At 37.7% G+C, this 16,887-nt stretch overlaps 1 protein-coding gene across 1 annotated transcript in view; it reads left to right on the forward strand.

The window, feature by feature from the left end:
* The first annotated feature begins 4,854 nt into the window (after nucleotides 1-4,854).
* LOC117424243 (copine-7-like) overlaps nucleotides 4,855-16,887 on the forward strand; it is a 29,013-nt gene continuing 16,980 nt past the window's right edge. Inside the window, exons 1-3 of the mRNA XM_034040420.2 lie at nucleotides 4,855-5,077; nucleotides 7,952-8,616; nucleotides 16,316-16,498. Coding sequence (XP_033896311.1) covers nucleotides 8,440-8,616; nucleotides 16,316-16,498 — 360 coding nt within the window. The 5' untranslated portion in view covers nucleotides 4,855-5,077; nucleotides 7,952-8,439. The remainder of the gene's footprint in view (nucleotides 5,078-7,951; nucleotides 8,617-16,315; nucleotides 16,499-16,887) is intronic.

The raw sequence follows: 16,887 nt of genomic DNA on the forward strand, positions 1-16,887 counted from the left end.
GATAATTTAAAAGTAATTAAAGAAAATAAAAGCGCTCTGTCATTCTCTATGGGATGTAACAAGACGTGGTATTGACCCCAGGGTTAGGTTTAAGCAGATATGCAAAGAGTTTAATTTTTGTCGTGTTCACTCATCAGTGTTCACTCTTAACTGACCCACTTTCTCTTGTTGCAATGATATTAGCCCTTGGCCAAAACAACCTGGAACTAATGGTTCCAAGACTGTTCTGCCTGTCTTGATTCATTTTACTCTCTTCATCTTCATTGAAAAAAAAGAAGTTGTAGGACACTGAACCCTTTCAGATAAGTGGTGATAAATGTAATACTGACTGATTAACAGCTGGTAGCACTAGTCTTGGACTACATAACGTTATAAGGTAGATGAAGATCACGGCTAATCAAGGTTTATTTAACCAGTTGTTGTACTGACATTAATTACAAGATAAGATATTACACACACACACACACACACACACACACACACACACAATACAGAATGTGGCTATATATCTGTTTTAGGGATGTTGCTGTTTTTTTGTTGATTGTTATAAATTATTTCAGGGGAGACCACTTGACCTTTTAAAGTGGATCCTGAATGCAGCAGACACAAAAGCAAGGCACGCAAAAGACAGGGAAATGCAGGCACTGTACTAAGAAGAAGGACCCAGCTTACCAGTTCAAAGGCAAAGAGGCAAACTGCTCTGCTGCTTCAGACACCAGTCTGTTCTCTGTAATTATGCTACAGTAATATTAAAATACAAATACATTTAGATCACTCTTAATGGGGTAATAACCATATATACTAGGTTTTGTTATAAACTAGACAGTTGCAATATGCTACTAAATATTAAATAGGATAAATGCAGAATAGTACTGATGTATTTATTATTTTTAAACTGGCAATTGCAAATTCATATGAATTTCAATGGAAACGCTGTTATTATGGTAACACATTTGTATTTGAGGCATCATTTATAAAATTATGATGGGCTTTTAGTCATACTTATAGAAGTGTTTCCATATTTTTCTGCCAGTACTGTATGAAGGCACTTCTAGTTAATACACTATAGACACTATAAGGATTTTTTCTTTTAGCTTTATTTAACACCTTCAAATAAAATTGTGAGGAATATGCAAATTAGGAAAAGCGACTGCTGGTGTTTTAAAATTGATTAAAAAGAGTCAAGATGAATGCCCTTTGTGTGCCCCTCAGAGTTTGTACCCATTCGACATAGTCAGCTCTGGATATACCAGCAAGAAGCAGTGAATAATTTAGGCTGAAATTCCCAGTGGCGTCATCTTTTATAACCGGCACAGAATGGCGGTGTTAAATTATGAAAAGTAATTATTAAAATAAAATCACCAACTGAATCTTTTTACAGTTCATCTAATGTAATGCGATTTCCCTTTCTGAAGATAGTAGGTATGTACCTCCTTGGTTATAATTACTTTTATATTGTAAAATCTTCTAAAGTATACGGTAAACAAAAGTAGCAGCGAGTCTCAGTGTTTCCAAAGGACCGCCTTCTTTACTTCCATGACCTCTAGGGCCTTTAATTAAGATATTAACCTGGGGGACGAGTACCCCTTACTAAGCCACCAAAGTCACCTTTGTACCACAGCATCTGATTTCCTTAGGGTATCTCCCATCAAAGTCCCGCTCTTGGGTCCGATTATGCAGGTTAACAATTCTGTAGCCTCTGATGCCATTGCCCCCAGGAGGCTTTGCTTCCAGTAGGTCAAGAGTGAAATGTGTCTGGTGGTCTCTGAATTGAGCGATGAGGGAAGCTGCCAGCACTGTGCCTGACTGCATGAAGTGCCATGCCCCCATCTTTCAGTGAGCAATGATGCAGTAACACCACATCCATCGGCTAAGTAGCTTCAGACCCATGGTGGTATCATAGAATCTAGTCGCACATCATTTGCTGCCTCAGCGTGCAGTAAAAAAACCAAAACAACTACCAACCTGTGCTACTTTTCAAGCATCCTGTACATTGACGTGACCTGGCCTAAATCTATTAATATTATTGAAATTAGGGGGCTGATGTAAGGATCGGTATAGTGCAACTAATTGCGGCTGCAAAATCCAAATTGCATTGCGGTCAGGCAATTGTTTTGCACTGCGGCCTATGTAAGCTTACGAGCAATTCAAATTACTCAACACGGCCGCACTTACACCCCAGAGGTGAGATGATTTGAGTTCGGGGTACAGAGAGCAGTAGGCGAGGTGTAAGATTTGAGGAGCACAAAAAGGGTAGCAAAGTCCAAAAGAAAATAAACGTTTTCTGAGGAGGAGCTGAGAGTCCTTACGACTGAGATCACGCAGCATGAAATTAAGTTATTTGGAAAAGCCTCATAGAACATCAGTTATGCTACCAAAGAGGCCATATAGTCCTCTATAGTGCAGAAAGTCAATGCTGTCGGTGTTACCAGGAGGACAATCAACCTGGTGATGAAATGGTGAAATTCAGATATTAGGTCTAAGATGACCTGCAGAGTGAGACAATAATGCCATACCACCGCATCCTCCGGCACCCCAAACAAAGTGACCCTGGGTTTGAATATGTGGGGTCTTGTCCGTCTTGCCTTTGTCCTCTGAAGGTTTTCCGGCCTTCAAGATCCAAGCGTCGCCGCATCAGGAAATCTAGCACAGCAGCCAACACGTCACTGAAGGTGTGCAGTTTTATACAGCTCTTAATTACTCAACTGGTTTGCACCTTGTAAGTGGAGGTGTAACGTTTTTGGAGGGTCAGCAATTATTATTATTATTTTTTTAGCAGAAGCTTTTATCCAAGGCGACTTACAGAGAGTAGGGTGTGTGAACCACTGGACCACATAGCCTCCTATTTGCCCAAGTGCAAGGCAAAATCCTTACATATCATTATAATGTTTGCGCCTGTGCTTATATTCCAGATCCCCGACCAATTCCATGCTCTTTTCTTCATCTGAATACATTTCAGTATCATTTCAATAGATGAATGATTTACTGCCGCTAAACACGTGCAAAACGCCTTGCAGCTGCAAATCTATAGCCTAATACTAGACACGCAAATAGAGTTTAGTAAGGGTTTAAGAAAGTAATTAAAAAATAAATGTGCTGCTTTTAATTAAAACCATAAGCTGGGTATTAAACACAAATCAATTAAAGGCAAACATAGCTGATCGTTTAATTCGGTTATAGTTTAAACCCATTCCCAAGCCCGTCAGATGGATAGGGTAACTAGGCTATATTAAATTGCCTACATAAGGAGGCGCTATTTTGTTTAAGAGGTTGGTTAGCGGTAAAACATTCTAACCAGTAAACAGGAGAAGTGTTATTATTTATTAAACAATTCAACAACCACACTGGTTTTACACTAGGCAGAAAATCGAACGAAAGCGATGGTTGAATGGTGTTCAGAACTATGAAATGTGGACAGCGCCTCATTTGAATGTGATTGCAGCAGATAACAAAATTAACCATCATTTACGAAACACTTTGTGTTTAAACTAGTACAATATGTGATATTGTTTATCCATTTCAATATCTATTAGCGCGGCCACTATCGAGATCAGTGAAACCATAACATATATAGGCTATATTAACTTTACCAACATTATAATCAAATTAGGAAAGGACAACTGGAATAGGTGACTTTTTTGTTCTGTGAAATACTTTTCATCATGGGGAATAATAATAGTGTTAGGCAAAAATATAAAGATTAAAAAAAGCATTTCTCTAAAACGCAATGAGCGGAATGACACATTACAGCATGCCTGTGTTTTGTGTTAACGGGATTATTGTAAAAGGCTTGATTGTGTTACAGCACGGCGGGTGCATAAAGTACCATTTGTTCCCCAGGGTGGTAATGGTATTGAGCAACCACTCGTGGCTTTGAAGATTGTACTATAAGTAAAAATCGTTTCAAGAAAACGGAGCGGATTTGGACTGGAGTAAATTAGTTGCCTGTGTTTGTACAGTATTGACTCCGTTTCATAAGATTGACATCTTCAGATTAACAACTTTGAAAGTGTATAGGATATTTGAAGTATATACAATAATAACAGAATGCTGCAGTGTACATTATAGAACGTATATGCTACCGTAGTATCATTCTAAATGCACAGGATGCCTTTAATCGCGCTCTGCTCGGTCTGTAGTGATTTAATAAAGCCGTATTGCACTTTGTAAACATTTTTGTGAATAGTGCCAGTCATATTGTTTAATTTTAAAATTTGAAACAGATTATAAACACATTGATGCATTTCTTTAATAGGTTATATGCACAAAACACTAAAATAAACAAAAAAGTATCAATACGAAAATGCGTTTATAATCTGTTTTATAACACTTAATTCCCCAAAATGTGGGGAGCAGTGTGGAGTAGTGGTTAGGGCTCTGGACTCTTGACTGGAGGGTCATGGGTTCAATCCCCAGTGGGGGACACTGCTGTTGTACCCTTGAGCAAGGTACTTTACCTAGATTGCTCCAGTAAAAACCCAACTGTATAAATGGGTAATTGTATGTAAAAATAATATGATATCTGTATAATGTGAAATCATGTATAATGTGATATCTTGTAACAATTGTAAGTCGCCCTGGATAAGGGCGTCTGCTAAGAAATAAATAATAATAATAATAATAATGTCATTCGCATTGAAGGAGAGTATTGAGCCCGCATGCAACATCTTGGCCCTGATTTATTGGGTGCGATTTTTCCATTTGAAAACATCGTGCTACTGACGGTTTGAAGTGAAAACTTCAAGTTGCCTCATCGCGCCACCCCGTAGCAAACTCTGGTGGTATTTGCCAGTTCTGTTTGCATTGTAGTACAGCAGTACTTTCTGTTTGCCGATATCCCAACTTGTCCAGCAACTGTGTGGTCAGTGCATGTATCTGCATTAGTGCTTCCCTCTAGTGGTTACTGTTGGAACAGAAGCTTTGGAAGACACTGAGCAGAGCTTTCCTCCTCGCCTCTCTCTCTCTCCCTCTCTCATACATATACTCGCGTTCTTCCTCTCACTTTGTAACTGAGTTTGGGAAAACTAGGAGCTGGTGGATGAAGGGTTTGAACAAACAATTCGAGAGATTATATCAGGTGAGCATTACATTTCAAAATAATGAAAAAGAAAATTATGAATATTGCTTGGATAAAAAAATGTGCTTGAGTGAATTGGTGGTACCAGTATCTAATCTATTTTCCCTCGAATGTTGAACACACTTTTAATTAAATCGTGTGTAATAATAATAAACGATACTGTTTCATTATTGGTTTTGACTTTCTTGTACTGAAGTATGTTATTTTAACAAAATCTGGCACTAATGTTTTATAGTTTTGGGTAATTGCCAGTTGCGCTGTCTTGCCTTGTATAGTTTCTGTCCTTTTTTAATTCTATTTAGTCTTTATTAGATTTGACTATAACTTAGGCTATAGATCTAGATGTGGACTTGCTTATACTGTAGTTCGTGTTCGATTTATTCTCACCGTGGCTGCCAGCGCTGGAAATGACTTTTTAATTAATTGGAAGAACTGTGGTAATTTCACATCCAATACTCACTGGGTACCGTGCCGTGCGTCCAGGTACAGTAAGCGGCGTTATTATCAAGGAAAATTGACAATGGCAGTTAAGTTGTGGAATCTGTCAGTTTTAATGTCAATTTCAATTGCTGAAACCCAAAGACGAATGCAGAAAACACATATTATGTTGGTATTTTATGTCAGTTTCTGTCTTTATTAGGCTGTCCTTCATAAACGTCAATAATAATGTACTATTTAGGAGACAACTCTTCCCAACACGTTAGAGTCTATTCCGCCGTCTGCTTCTGCAGTTTTGTTGTACAGTGAATTGAAAGAGATGGATTTTGGTAGTAGAGAAACTCCGGGGAGGTTGGTATTATAAAACGAAAACAGTATTTTATACTGTTGTCATCTGAAACGATTTGTGTGTGATTCGTTTTCTCTGTTATTATTCGTCGTGCACTATCTATTCACAACGTTATTGTGCTACAAATCAGAACTTTAGCGAGTATTGTTTTGATTGTATTATAATTGATTTGTGATGTTATGCTTTTTTGATTTATTTACCAGGACATCATGCCTTGGCTACATGCAAGTGCCACAGTAATCTCCGGGCATAATTAGAAAAAAAGCTTAAGAGAAGACATACAAATTTGCATCATTACGATTGTTTTAAATGGTTTATTTATGGACCAGATACTATATAATGCAATTGAATATCTTGTCGAGTTGGGTGTTTAAATTAACATTAAAGCGTATTTGGAATTCAAGTTTAAAACTTTAATTAAGTGTTTATATTATTCATCATTCTTTTTAAATATTGTGTTTTGAAAAGTCTCTGTGGAATTCAACAGGGAAGGACAGAAAGTCTTAGCTAAGGGAGTACAAACACATCTAATGTGTTCATAGACTGTTGCTATTTTGAGCGCGACTGGGGGCAAGGTATTAGAGAAAGTGACTCAAACCTTTTTACCAAAGCGACATGTTTTTTAAAAATGCAGCTGTGTGTTCAATTAGCATTTTGATTCCCCTTTAATGTGTTATGACTTGAACCCAAACAGCTCCTGTAATTCATCTTCATTTTTTTTTTCAACAGCAATGTAATACATGCGCAATTAACAGAAGCCAAGATTAATTGTGTACGCTCTACTTGGTTTCAAAATCACGCTTTACTATTTTACTGTCATTTATGTAACGCTTTATGACTTCTCCAATCCTTTATAGAATTTCCTGTCAATGGAAATTTGTAATGTCAATTTAAAACGCAGATTGGGTGCGATGATCTTTAATATGTGTTCCGCACAGACAGGAATGGTTAAGAGTGATCGATCAGTACACTGGAGAACACACTAACCCAACATGGGGTAATTTATGCTGTCGAATTGTGAACGCTTTCACTGAAAACTGGTGCGTCATCAGTTGTTAGAAATCTTTTAGAACAGTGGATTGGGAGCTGTCCGCTAGGTTGGGTGCTGAAAGTCAGTTCTGAACCAGATGAAGGTTCGCGCTGGGATTGACACATCATCACCCGTCTAGTCTTGCCTAAATTAAACTAATTACTTTAATAACACATACAGTAGTTTCTCAATTAGCTGTCAAGATAAACGCCCCCCTATGCATTTAGTTGCCAAGTTCCTTGGTGAATTCGTATGGCTGGCTACGACCCTCGGAGAATGAATGCTTATACAACCCTTCCCCGTGCTATAATTAGTAGCACAGATGGATACAGCAATACGTTTTGTTGCATGAGAGACAAATACATCACCCTATTGTGGTCATATCTGGGTAATTGCCAGGACTGGTAGAGATGGTAATCTGAATGGGACTGGATAACAAAGGCATTGCTGTATTACTATCAAGTTGCATTTGGTTTAGTATCGATCGAGAACTGTCCTTTATGGAATTTTCGGTCTCCATATACTGTATACTCACTCACACAAATGCACGCAGTTCAGCGTAAATGCGAATCACTAGTCGACGCATTTAGTTTTAACGGTGGGTGGTGGGCCTACCGTTTTGTTTTCGCCATTTTATAGGTGTGCTAAGTTGTACAATGATTTTTATTGACTTGTTTTTCATTGTTCCTGAAAAAAAACAGTGGAATAAATTGAAAGCTTTCGCTGTACACCGTTGGGATTTTTAAAATGTAAATTGAATGATTACATACAGCACAGAAAAAGATTCATTTCCAAGAATAAATATTGAATGATATTTATATATGGTAACTGATCCCGCTATTGACTGTGTTAGATTCATGTAAAATGAGAATTTCTACACAATGGTTAAAAACATGGTTGTGATTTTCCTAGTAGTGTTTTGTAGAGTAACAATCTTTTTAATGATGTTGTTGAATTGAACTGTACAGTTCACTTTTAATCGTTCAGGGTATCCTCTTTGTGGGAAGTCAGCTGGAAACAATTCTTAAGTCTTTCTTTTTGTTCTTTCTTAATTTAGATCTTCTTCGTGGGACAGGTTTTCATCCATGGTGCTTCTAACCAGACAGTCGTCAGTGAATCTCGCAGACGGAACTCGTTTTTAACAGACTTGCCTTTTCTTTTGCCATTGCATTTAAAGTTTTGGGACCTATAAAACTTATTTTTTATAACCATTTTAGAACTTGGATACTCCCGTTTGCTACCTATTTTGCTTCCAACAGGGAAGGTAATGAATTTGGAAAGACTTATCGACGACACAGACACATCATTTCTTTCCTTTGGGAAAAGCTAACATCTTGTATGCCTACTACACCTTTTTCAAAGTGTTTGGCTTGAAGTTAAAGATTACATGTCATAGTGTACCATTCCCAGTATAATATTATCCTCCTTTTTTGTGGATGATTCCAACTATAGAGAGGTACTTTCTTGCTTTCTGAATCTGGACCCTAAAATATAGGACCTCCCCCAAATCGGAGCTAGCCCAAGCTAATCACATCAAATACCAAGATGAATGAAATCCAGGACCTAGCGTCTCCAGCGGCTGCCCTTTCCATGGTCCCCACAGCCTGTGACTCCAAAGTAGAGCTCCGGGTGTCTTGCAAAGCTCTGTTGGATCGGGACCCGTTAAACAAATCCGACCCCAGTGTGATCCTTTTGGTGCAGGCACAGGGACAGTGGACAGAGGTAAGTCTTTCCACAGAAACAACCTAAGAGTTCTTTTTACACATCACAACATATCACACTCATGACTGATTCATTTCACTAAGCAAATGGTATCCCTAACCTGTATTGTGTAATATATGAAAGATCAATCTCCTTGTTGCCAGATCCAGTCACAATGGACAGATATGAGATCTGACTGACATTGATAGAGGAGAGGGATAATATTAGGCTCTCGGTTTCCATATGAAGGATTGTCTCAAAAGAGTTCCATATTCCTTTTAACCACTGCCACTCAGAGGCTGAATATTTCTACATGGGATATGATTTGATTTGTATGGTATAGCATCACTCATGATCTGATGATATATGGTGAGATATACGCCAGGGAAAACAGATGAATTCATGAATTTCTGAAGGTGATAAATGCATAGGTCTTTATGGGGAAAAAAGTGATAAGTGTCAAGGGATTAAATTGAAGCAGACACAATCTAACCATAACTGCTCTGAGCACAGCACAGTAGGGAAGGATAAGGGGATGTAAATGTTATTTTTTAGTGGGGAAAACAATTGGCTCAGGAAAAGCTGAAATATTCACATTAATTGATGTTTAATTGTATGCCATTTACTGAAATTAAAAACAACAAGAAGATTACATTTTTACACTGCCTTTAATGGCAAACCATCCCAGAGACTTCTATATGATATGTGCATTTTCAATGGAACTGATTCCCGTGCTATCTTGTGACATTGAATGACCTACGAAACCTGCTTCTTCTTCTAAATATTACTTACATAATGGAACCACCTGAACTTAATCTCTATGAAATTAAACTTTATATTTTTGAAAAGGAAGTTTTTTTTATGGGTCAGGATAGAGGTCATAAACTTTATTTTGGACTTACTGAACATTGAGAGTTCAACTGTTCTGTGGTTCTGTTTTAAGTGTTAGAGGGAGTTTTAAGTAGAGTATGATTGAATAGCATTATAGAACAGGGGATGGATGCATGACAGAAAGCATTATCTTTTTTCACTCCCATATCAACCAGTAAAATGGTATACCTAATTGTAGCTCATTTTTATCAATGGGAAACTGACCCTGACTATCATTAAAATAGACACTTAGGAGCTCATTTTCTTTCAGATCATTATGACAGCAGTGTAACTGAACCAATTCAGAACTAGATAGAAAACAAAAAACTGACTTCTTAAGAAGAAGAATCATTTATATTTGGAAGCCGACGGCTGGAACATTGTAACAGGGTTCCAGCTGTAGTTCCAGCTGTAGTTCCAACTGTAAGCAGCTGCTGCGAAGTGCTCACAAGGTCAGAGAACTGTGGAGTGCGGTCACCCTTTCTTTCAGCACCACTACCTGTCAGTCCAGCCTCATTTTCAGTCCCAAAGCAGATTTTACACAAATCAAAGTGAAAGCCCAGGAGATTCCTCATGCATTAACCAGCCAAGGCTAAATATTCCATTGAAATCACAGCGCTGTAAGATACTGTGCTGATGTCTCTATACTGTATTGAATGTGGTGGCTCTTGGATTCCCATTACTGAGTTCTCTATACTATTCTGTATAGAATTTACTGCAGCACTGCAGTGAGTCTCAACCTGGCTGGCTGACCACCCTGTAGTGTATTATTATTATTATTATTATTATTTATTTCTTAGCAGACGCCCTTATCCAGGGCGACTTACAATTGTTACAAGATATCACATTATTTGTACATACAATTACCCATTTATACAGTTGGGTTTTTACTGGAGCAATCTAGGTAAAGTACCTTGCTCAAGGGTACAGCAGCAGTGTCCCCCACCTGGGATTGAACCCACGACCCTCCGATCAAGAGTCCAGAACCCTAACCACTACTCCACACTGCTGCCCATGTATGTGTATGAACCATCCTTAAGAGTGCAGAAAATATAAACCGTGTTCACAGCGTTGTATTGGTGCATAACCTTAGAACTGTATAAAAACAATATAGGCTATGTAATAACCACAGACAGGTGGACACACTGGTGACGTTTCTCACATTTTTATATGGCAGCTCCATAATCAGTAGAATATATATATATATATATATATATTCCCTCCTTTTTTATAAAAATGCAATTCTCAAGTCTGCAAAACATAAAAAGTGCCTAATTTTGGTTTGGAACTGGAAAATGAATGGTTACCATGCACATACATGGTGGAAAATACTGACTATTTGTCACCTTTTTTTTTACATTTTTTGTGCAAACTCCATAGCCAAACATGTATTTAAGAAAAAATAAAACCATGCTCAATTCTTCTCAGTGCTGTGATAGAGCAGGCTGGTAATGTCCACTCTGCACTCCACTCCAGCAACTACCCCGCTCTGCTCCATATACAACTGGCTCGCTCCACTCTGCTCACATTCTGTCAGAACGCCAGGACAGATTAACCAATATGCCAATAACACCATTCACTATACTATGCATAGGGCCCCCAATATGGGTTAGCGTAGGGCCCCCACATCCTTTAATCCTTTAATATGGAGTTTGCTGTCTCTTAGATTTCCATGCTCTCTACACTATACTGTATTGAAATTCGGCAGTATAAATCGTACCTGGAGGAAAGAGCTGTAATGAACAGATACAAGGTAATTGTGTCTTATGAATTCCAGCCTGATAGCATTGAATTTACTGGTGCAACTCTGTGTAGCTATAACGTGCACAGTACCTCACTCAGACTCTCCTACTGCACATGCATAATATCAGCGTCTTTGTCAAACTGAATCTCAGCATGACCTGCAACGGAAAAAAACCCAGAAAACACAATTGATTTGTAACAAATATTGCACAGTGTTCCTCATGCAATAGTGCTCGCATTCTAATATGTGATCTTAAGTACTGCAATCAAAACACAATATGAAAATACCTCCATTATTGTATGATTCTACCAATGGCTGATACCAGTGTAGCTGCCCTTGTGCTACTGTCCCCCCATTTCACCGAATTTACAGAGTAATTACATTGCCATTGTTGTGCCACTGCATTGACTATCGTTTGACTGTTACTGAAGGTTTCTTATAAAGGTGTAATAAGTCCCTGCTGTTCGGTGATTGATTTCAAAGAGCACTCCCTCATGAAGCCCTGCAGGGTTGGGGCTGTCTCTTCTCAGGGAGGTGCAGCCATAGTGTTGCTGGCTGTCACAAGTGATTGAAAGGAATACTAACTACGGGTTTGACATGCTGTCAATAGGACTGGGCTAATGGGCTCTAACATGTCAAGAACAATAAGATGCAAGGGCTACTGATAGCTCTTGAAAGGTTGGTCATTTGGCAGCTTTTCATTTCTTTTTGAATTACACAGCCTTTTATGATGTGTTTGCACTTTTAAGAAACTTTCGCTTCACCTCGAGGGTTGTATAAGTAGTAAAACCAATAGAACATTCAATGACAGACTTTTTCTTTTTTTATATAAAGACATTAATCTTTAAGTTCGCTGATGGCACAAAACATGTCCATTCTGTGAATTATGAATGATTTATATGCAATTTATAATAGTGTCAACATGCAAATTAAAAATGTAAATAAAGATTCAGGCACATTCTGAAGTATTTAAAATTCGTAACAGATGTTAACTGTGCCATAAACTGTATACATTTGCATTATTAAATTACATTTTTGATCCACATACACAAACCAATTAAAAAGTATTATTGCATTTAATATTATCATTGGGAAATGGTGTCTTTACAAACAAACTGTAGGTGTTCAATTCTTTTTCCCATACAGTAAAGTGTGTCCCACATGGTTTTCTGAGCTTTGTTTCCTAGGATATACTGGTACCAGCTGTGGCTAGGAAAATATGAACAGCTCTATAAAAAATATAGCAGTGTAAAATAAAGGCAAGAGTGCAAAACACGATACAAAGTTACATGGATGGCACAGTCAGTTCTCTGATCAGTGTTAAGAGATGGTGTTAAGAGATGGAGTCTAATCCAGGGTTATTACATTTTCTTATAATGCTGCATCAGTGTGTTTTTTGAGAGCGGAATTTTTTTTTTCTTATTAGAAACATTATTTAATGTATGCTAGTCTGCCCTTAGCACTCCTCTATATGTTTTTTGTAAAATTTCATATCAGTTTAGTGGTATGTTTTCCTTTTAATGTGTTACTTTCTTCACCTGCAATTGTGACACCATGTCTAACACCATATATATATATATATATATATATATATATATATATATATATATATATATATATATATATATATATATAATGGTGAAATCAATGACATTTCCTCTTGCAATCGGTGTGCTGGTATTAATTCAGACAGCACTGTGTTTCCAAGTTCAAAAAGGGTTTCACCCGTGCCCCTACAGCTATCCTTACTGATTTTGCAGCAGAAGAGGAATCCTAGTCCTTTTCATCGCGTTCAGTCAGAACAAGACAACTCCTACAAGAGAGCAATGGAGATGAGTGTTCTCTGCTTGATCTCTTCTCCCCAGCAAATTCTTTTTTTTTCTGGAACTGTTGGTTCCCCTGAAAAAAGAATAATCATTTAAATAAATAATAGCAATGTGCTGTAACTGACACTGGTTTGCAGGTTCTGAAACTGTCATGTTTGTGAAAACATTTACTAATTTAGGGATGGATTTAATGCATATTATTTCTTAGCCAAATGTAGTACCAGATATGTTTTAAAATACACATCTCTTTGCTCCTACTAATATCAAGCCTTCAGAGGATGCTAAATTCAGTCATATCGTACATGAGATCCTGCAGCTGGTAGACCTGCAAGACGCAATTACCTCCTTGCTTCTTTTGTTCAGCTAAAATGAACCACCTTGTCTGATGTACTCTGTGGTGGAACTGTGTGTTCAGGATTATCTGTGCATCTGTACTGAAAGTGGTCAGTTAGCTGTCAAGATCATTATCAAAAAGCAGCTGCTCCTCAGTACTTGAAATAGGTTGGTTTGTGTACTTTTTGTGAGTGAATGCAAAATCACGCCATTGGAGGTATTGGCATTCTGTCACCAGACACTGGGAGTTTGACAAATTTAAACAACAATTAGAAACGTAAACTCCACCTTCCTTGCCAAACAGCTGTCAGTTTTCCTTTTTGAAATCTTCAGGACACGTTTTGTTGATGGTGTGATATTTGAAAAGCCTGCATTTGATGTTCTAGTTAAGTTGGGAGACTGACAGCTGGAAATAACACAAGCAGGAGTTCTCAGCTGTGAAAACACCTACACTGATAGCGGGAGCCTGGACTCGGATTGTGAGTGTGTCTGTCATGCAGTCATTTCATGTGGCCTCTGTAGCAGCATGCAGTTGACAATATTTAAAAATGGGAAGACAGAAAATGTTTTATAGCAATGTCAAGATATCAGGGTTTCTTGTCACTTACCAGGTGGATTTAAACATGTCTTAAAATAACCCTTGATATGCATGTTCAAAATGGGTTTAAATGTTAATATCTCTTAGCTTTAAAGAGTTCTCTGAAGTCAAATTATTTACTGAAAAGCACCTATTTTCCCCTTTTACATTTGAGAGCAGCATTTTCTTTTCTTATTGGAAACAGTATTTAATTTATGCTAGTTTGCCCTTAGCACTCCTCTTTTCATAATGTTCAATATTGTCATTTTCATTATGAACATCACTTTAACATGCTGCAGAAAAACAATTTTGACAACTTTCATATTACAATAAATCCTCTATTATCCAAACTATCAGGGCCAGGGGGTGGATGTGAAATCACAAATTATCAAATTATTCCAGACACTTTGAGTGGTTCTCTGCGTTTTATTCATTTTTGTAAGGTGCATTCAAGACGGGATGTTCAGTATTTTCATCTCAGTCGTTTGTTTTTGCCTAATAGACATATAAACATACAGCACTGTACAAGAATAAGATCAATCAAAGGATCAAATGGATTAGCACTGAATTAAATGGAGAAGCAGGGGCTGGATTCGAGCCAAGAGCTTCATGGCTCAGAGATGGACGTCTTAGCATACAACTAGCGATCTATCTCTGCAGTGAAGTGGTTAAGTATGTGAATGCTGATGTCAGTACTACTAGAGAGAACCCATTACAGAAACAGCTACTGTGTATTAATAACAATAAGAAACAATTACTATAGAAAACTTGAATCAAAGTAATTGGCTGTGGCCACTTTCATAATCCTTTGACTGGTTATAATGGGACCTGCTGCATTCACAAACTCATTAAATTAAGAGTTAAGAAGTTGTATTCATGAGAAACTGTTAAAACCCACCTATTTAACAAGAGTCTAGAAAAGTTTGGGGAATATCAAACTTTATTAATTAAAATGGACTGTCTTCAATATCTTTGAATAATTCATGAGCTGTCCGTTCTTGAAGAATAAGGACGTGAAAGCAAAACTCAATACACTTTAAAATACAGTAACTTCAAAAAATGCATACAACTCTATAAAACACTGGGTCTTACAAATATTAAAGATAAGGGCATTGTAAAAAAAAATGATGTATTTAGAAGCTATTTAATGTTTAGCATTGATTCACTGACTGACTAGTAATTGTTTTGTTATTATTTAAAGGAGCTACATGTTCTCTATGTCCAGTAATTGCTGCACCTCTATTCAGAAGTCTTCTGCTTTGTTTTTGAACAGATAAATTTTGAGGCTGAGTAATGGAATTGAGGTGGTCTTAACAGCGGTAGGCAGTGAGAATCGCACAGCTTCGCACTGCCTGAGGCAGTCTGAGAGCCTGCTGTGTTGAGTTTTCTACACTCCAGTGCGTGTCACACATGCTGTTGTGAATATCTGAAGTAACTCCTGATTTATCCCTACTGTTCCCCATAGAGAACAAAAAAAACTACTGTAAAACTGCATTGTATTGCCATTTGGTCACGTGCTTTAGTTGAACGCCAGTGGCATTTTGTTTCTTGTTATGTAACATAATGTTTGACAAAGCAGTATAGTTGTACTATTATAATATACCCTGACAATTTTATTACTTTGCACAGCTTCTTTTAAATCCAGCAGTATATAAAAAAAGGAGTTTTTAATAGCAGACAGGAGAAAACAATGGCACAAAAAACAGGTACAATAAAAAGTTCTCAAAAATGGCCCTTAGAATCATGTTGCACTGTTTCTCGTAAACATCAGTAATTTGTGCTCCTTTTAACCAAACGCTTTCTATCAGCTCCATTGTAAAGTCTATCTCATCTGCTGTTTCCCCCATCCTGATACATATGGCTGTTATCAGGTTTATTTTTTTTGGTTGTATCCATACATGTTGTGTCTTATCTAACGCAGAGTCCTGAATTATGATACTGACACAAGTCATAAGGAACACATTGATGCATTAAACACACTGCTCTTGAGCAGCTGAAAAGCGGTTTGTTTTGAGGCCTCAACTAATTTATTCTGCCTCCTATCACTCTGCAACGTTAATGATTTATGTGATATGGGCTTCAGCAGTGCCTCCTATGGTCTTTGTTTTAATTGTGTGATTGTGTTCCTTGTGGCTGGTTCTGTGCCAGTATGAATATTCAGGACTGTGTTAGTTGGATAAGCCACAGCAAATGTGGATATACCACTTAACCCTGTCAGGAATAACTATTTGCATAACATATAAATCAGTCATGTTAGGAGTAGCCCATTTACACAAAAAGTGTGTGCTACACACTGCAGGTGTTTTTTTAAACTACCTGCATTGGAGACCATTCTGAGAGCACTTTCCTTGCCTCGTCTCCTTGTTCCAGATCGACAGGACTGAAGTTATCAAGAGTAACCTGCACCCTGTGTTTTCCAAAGTCTTCACGCTGGACTATTACTTTGAGGAGGTCCAGAAGCTGCGGTTCGAAGTCTATGACATCCACGGGCAGTGCGCCATCGGGACCCGCGATGATGACTTCCTGGGAGGCATGGAGTGTACTGTCGGGCAGGTGAGATCGCGCCAGTCTCTGCTGTAATTCTCTGCTGTCATTCAGATTTTTACCTCTATCCCTCAAGTAATTTGATGCTGTTTTATCATTCAATTCATTGATTCAAATTACAGGCAACTTTGTACGAAAGATTCAAATTAATTGAATACCCACATGCTGAAGTGAACAAAATAACCCAGGCTTATGAGATGAGGATGTTTTCTTTTGCTCATGGGTATTAATATTTGTTTTCAATTCAGGGCTTCCTGTTTTACCATTATTTAAATTAGTTTCATTAAAATGGAACAGTGTTTTCACAGAACAGCTCAATGTACTGGTATTTCTTGTATTTTTCAATGTAAGCCTGCATTCAATAATAATGTATGATAAGTTCTCCCCTAGTCTTCTAG

The sequence above is a fragment of the Acipenser ruthenus genome, chromosome 19, assembly GCF_902713425.1.
Source record: "Acipenser ruthenus chromosome 19, fAciRut3.2 maternal haplotype, whole genome shotgun sequence".
Classification (NCBI taxonomy): domain Eukaryota; kingdom Metazoa; phylum Chordata; class Actinopteri; order Acipenseriformes; family Acipenseridae; genus Acipenser; species Acipenser ruthenus.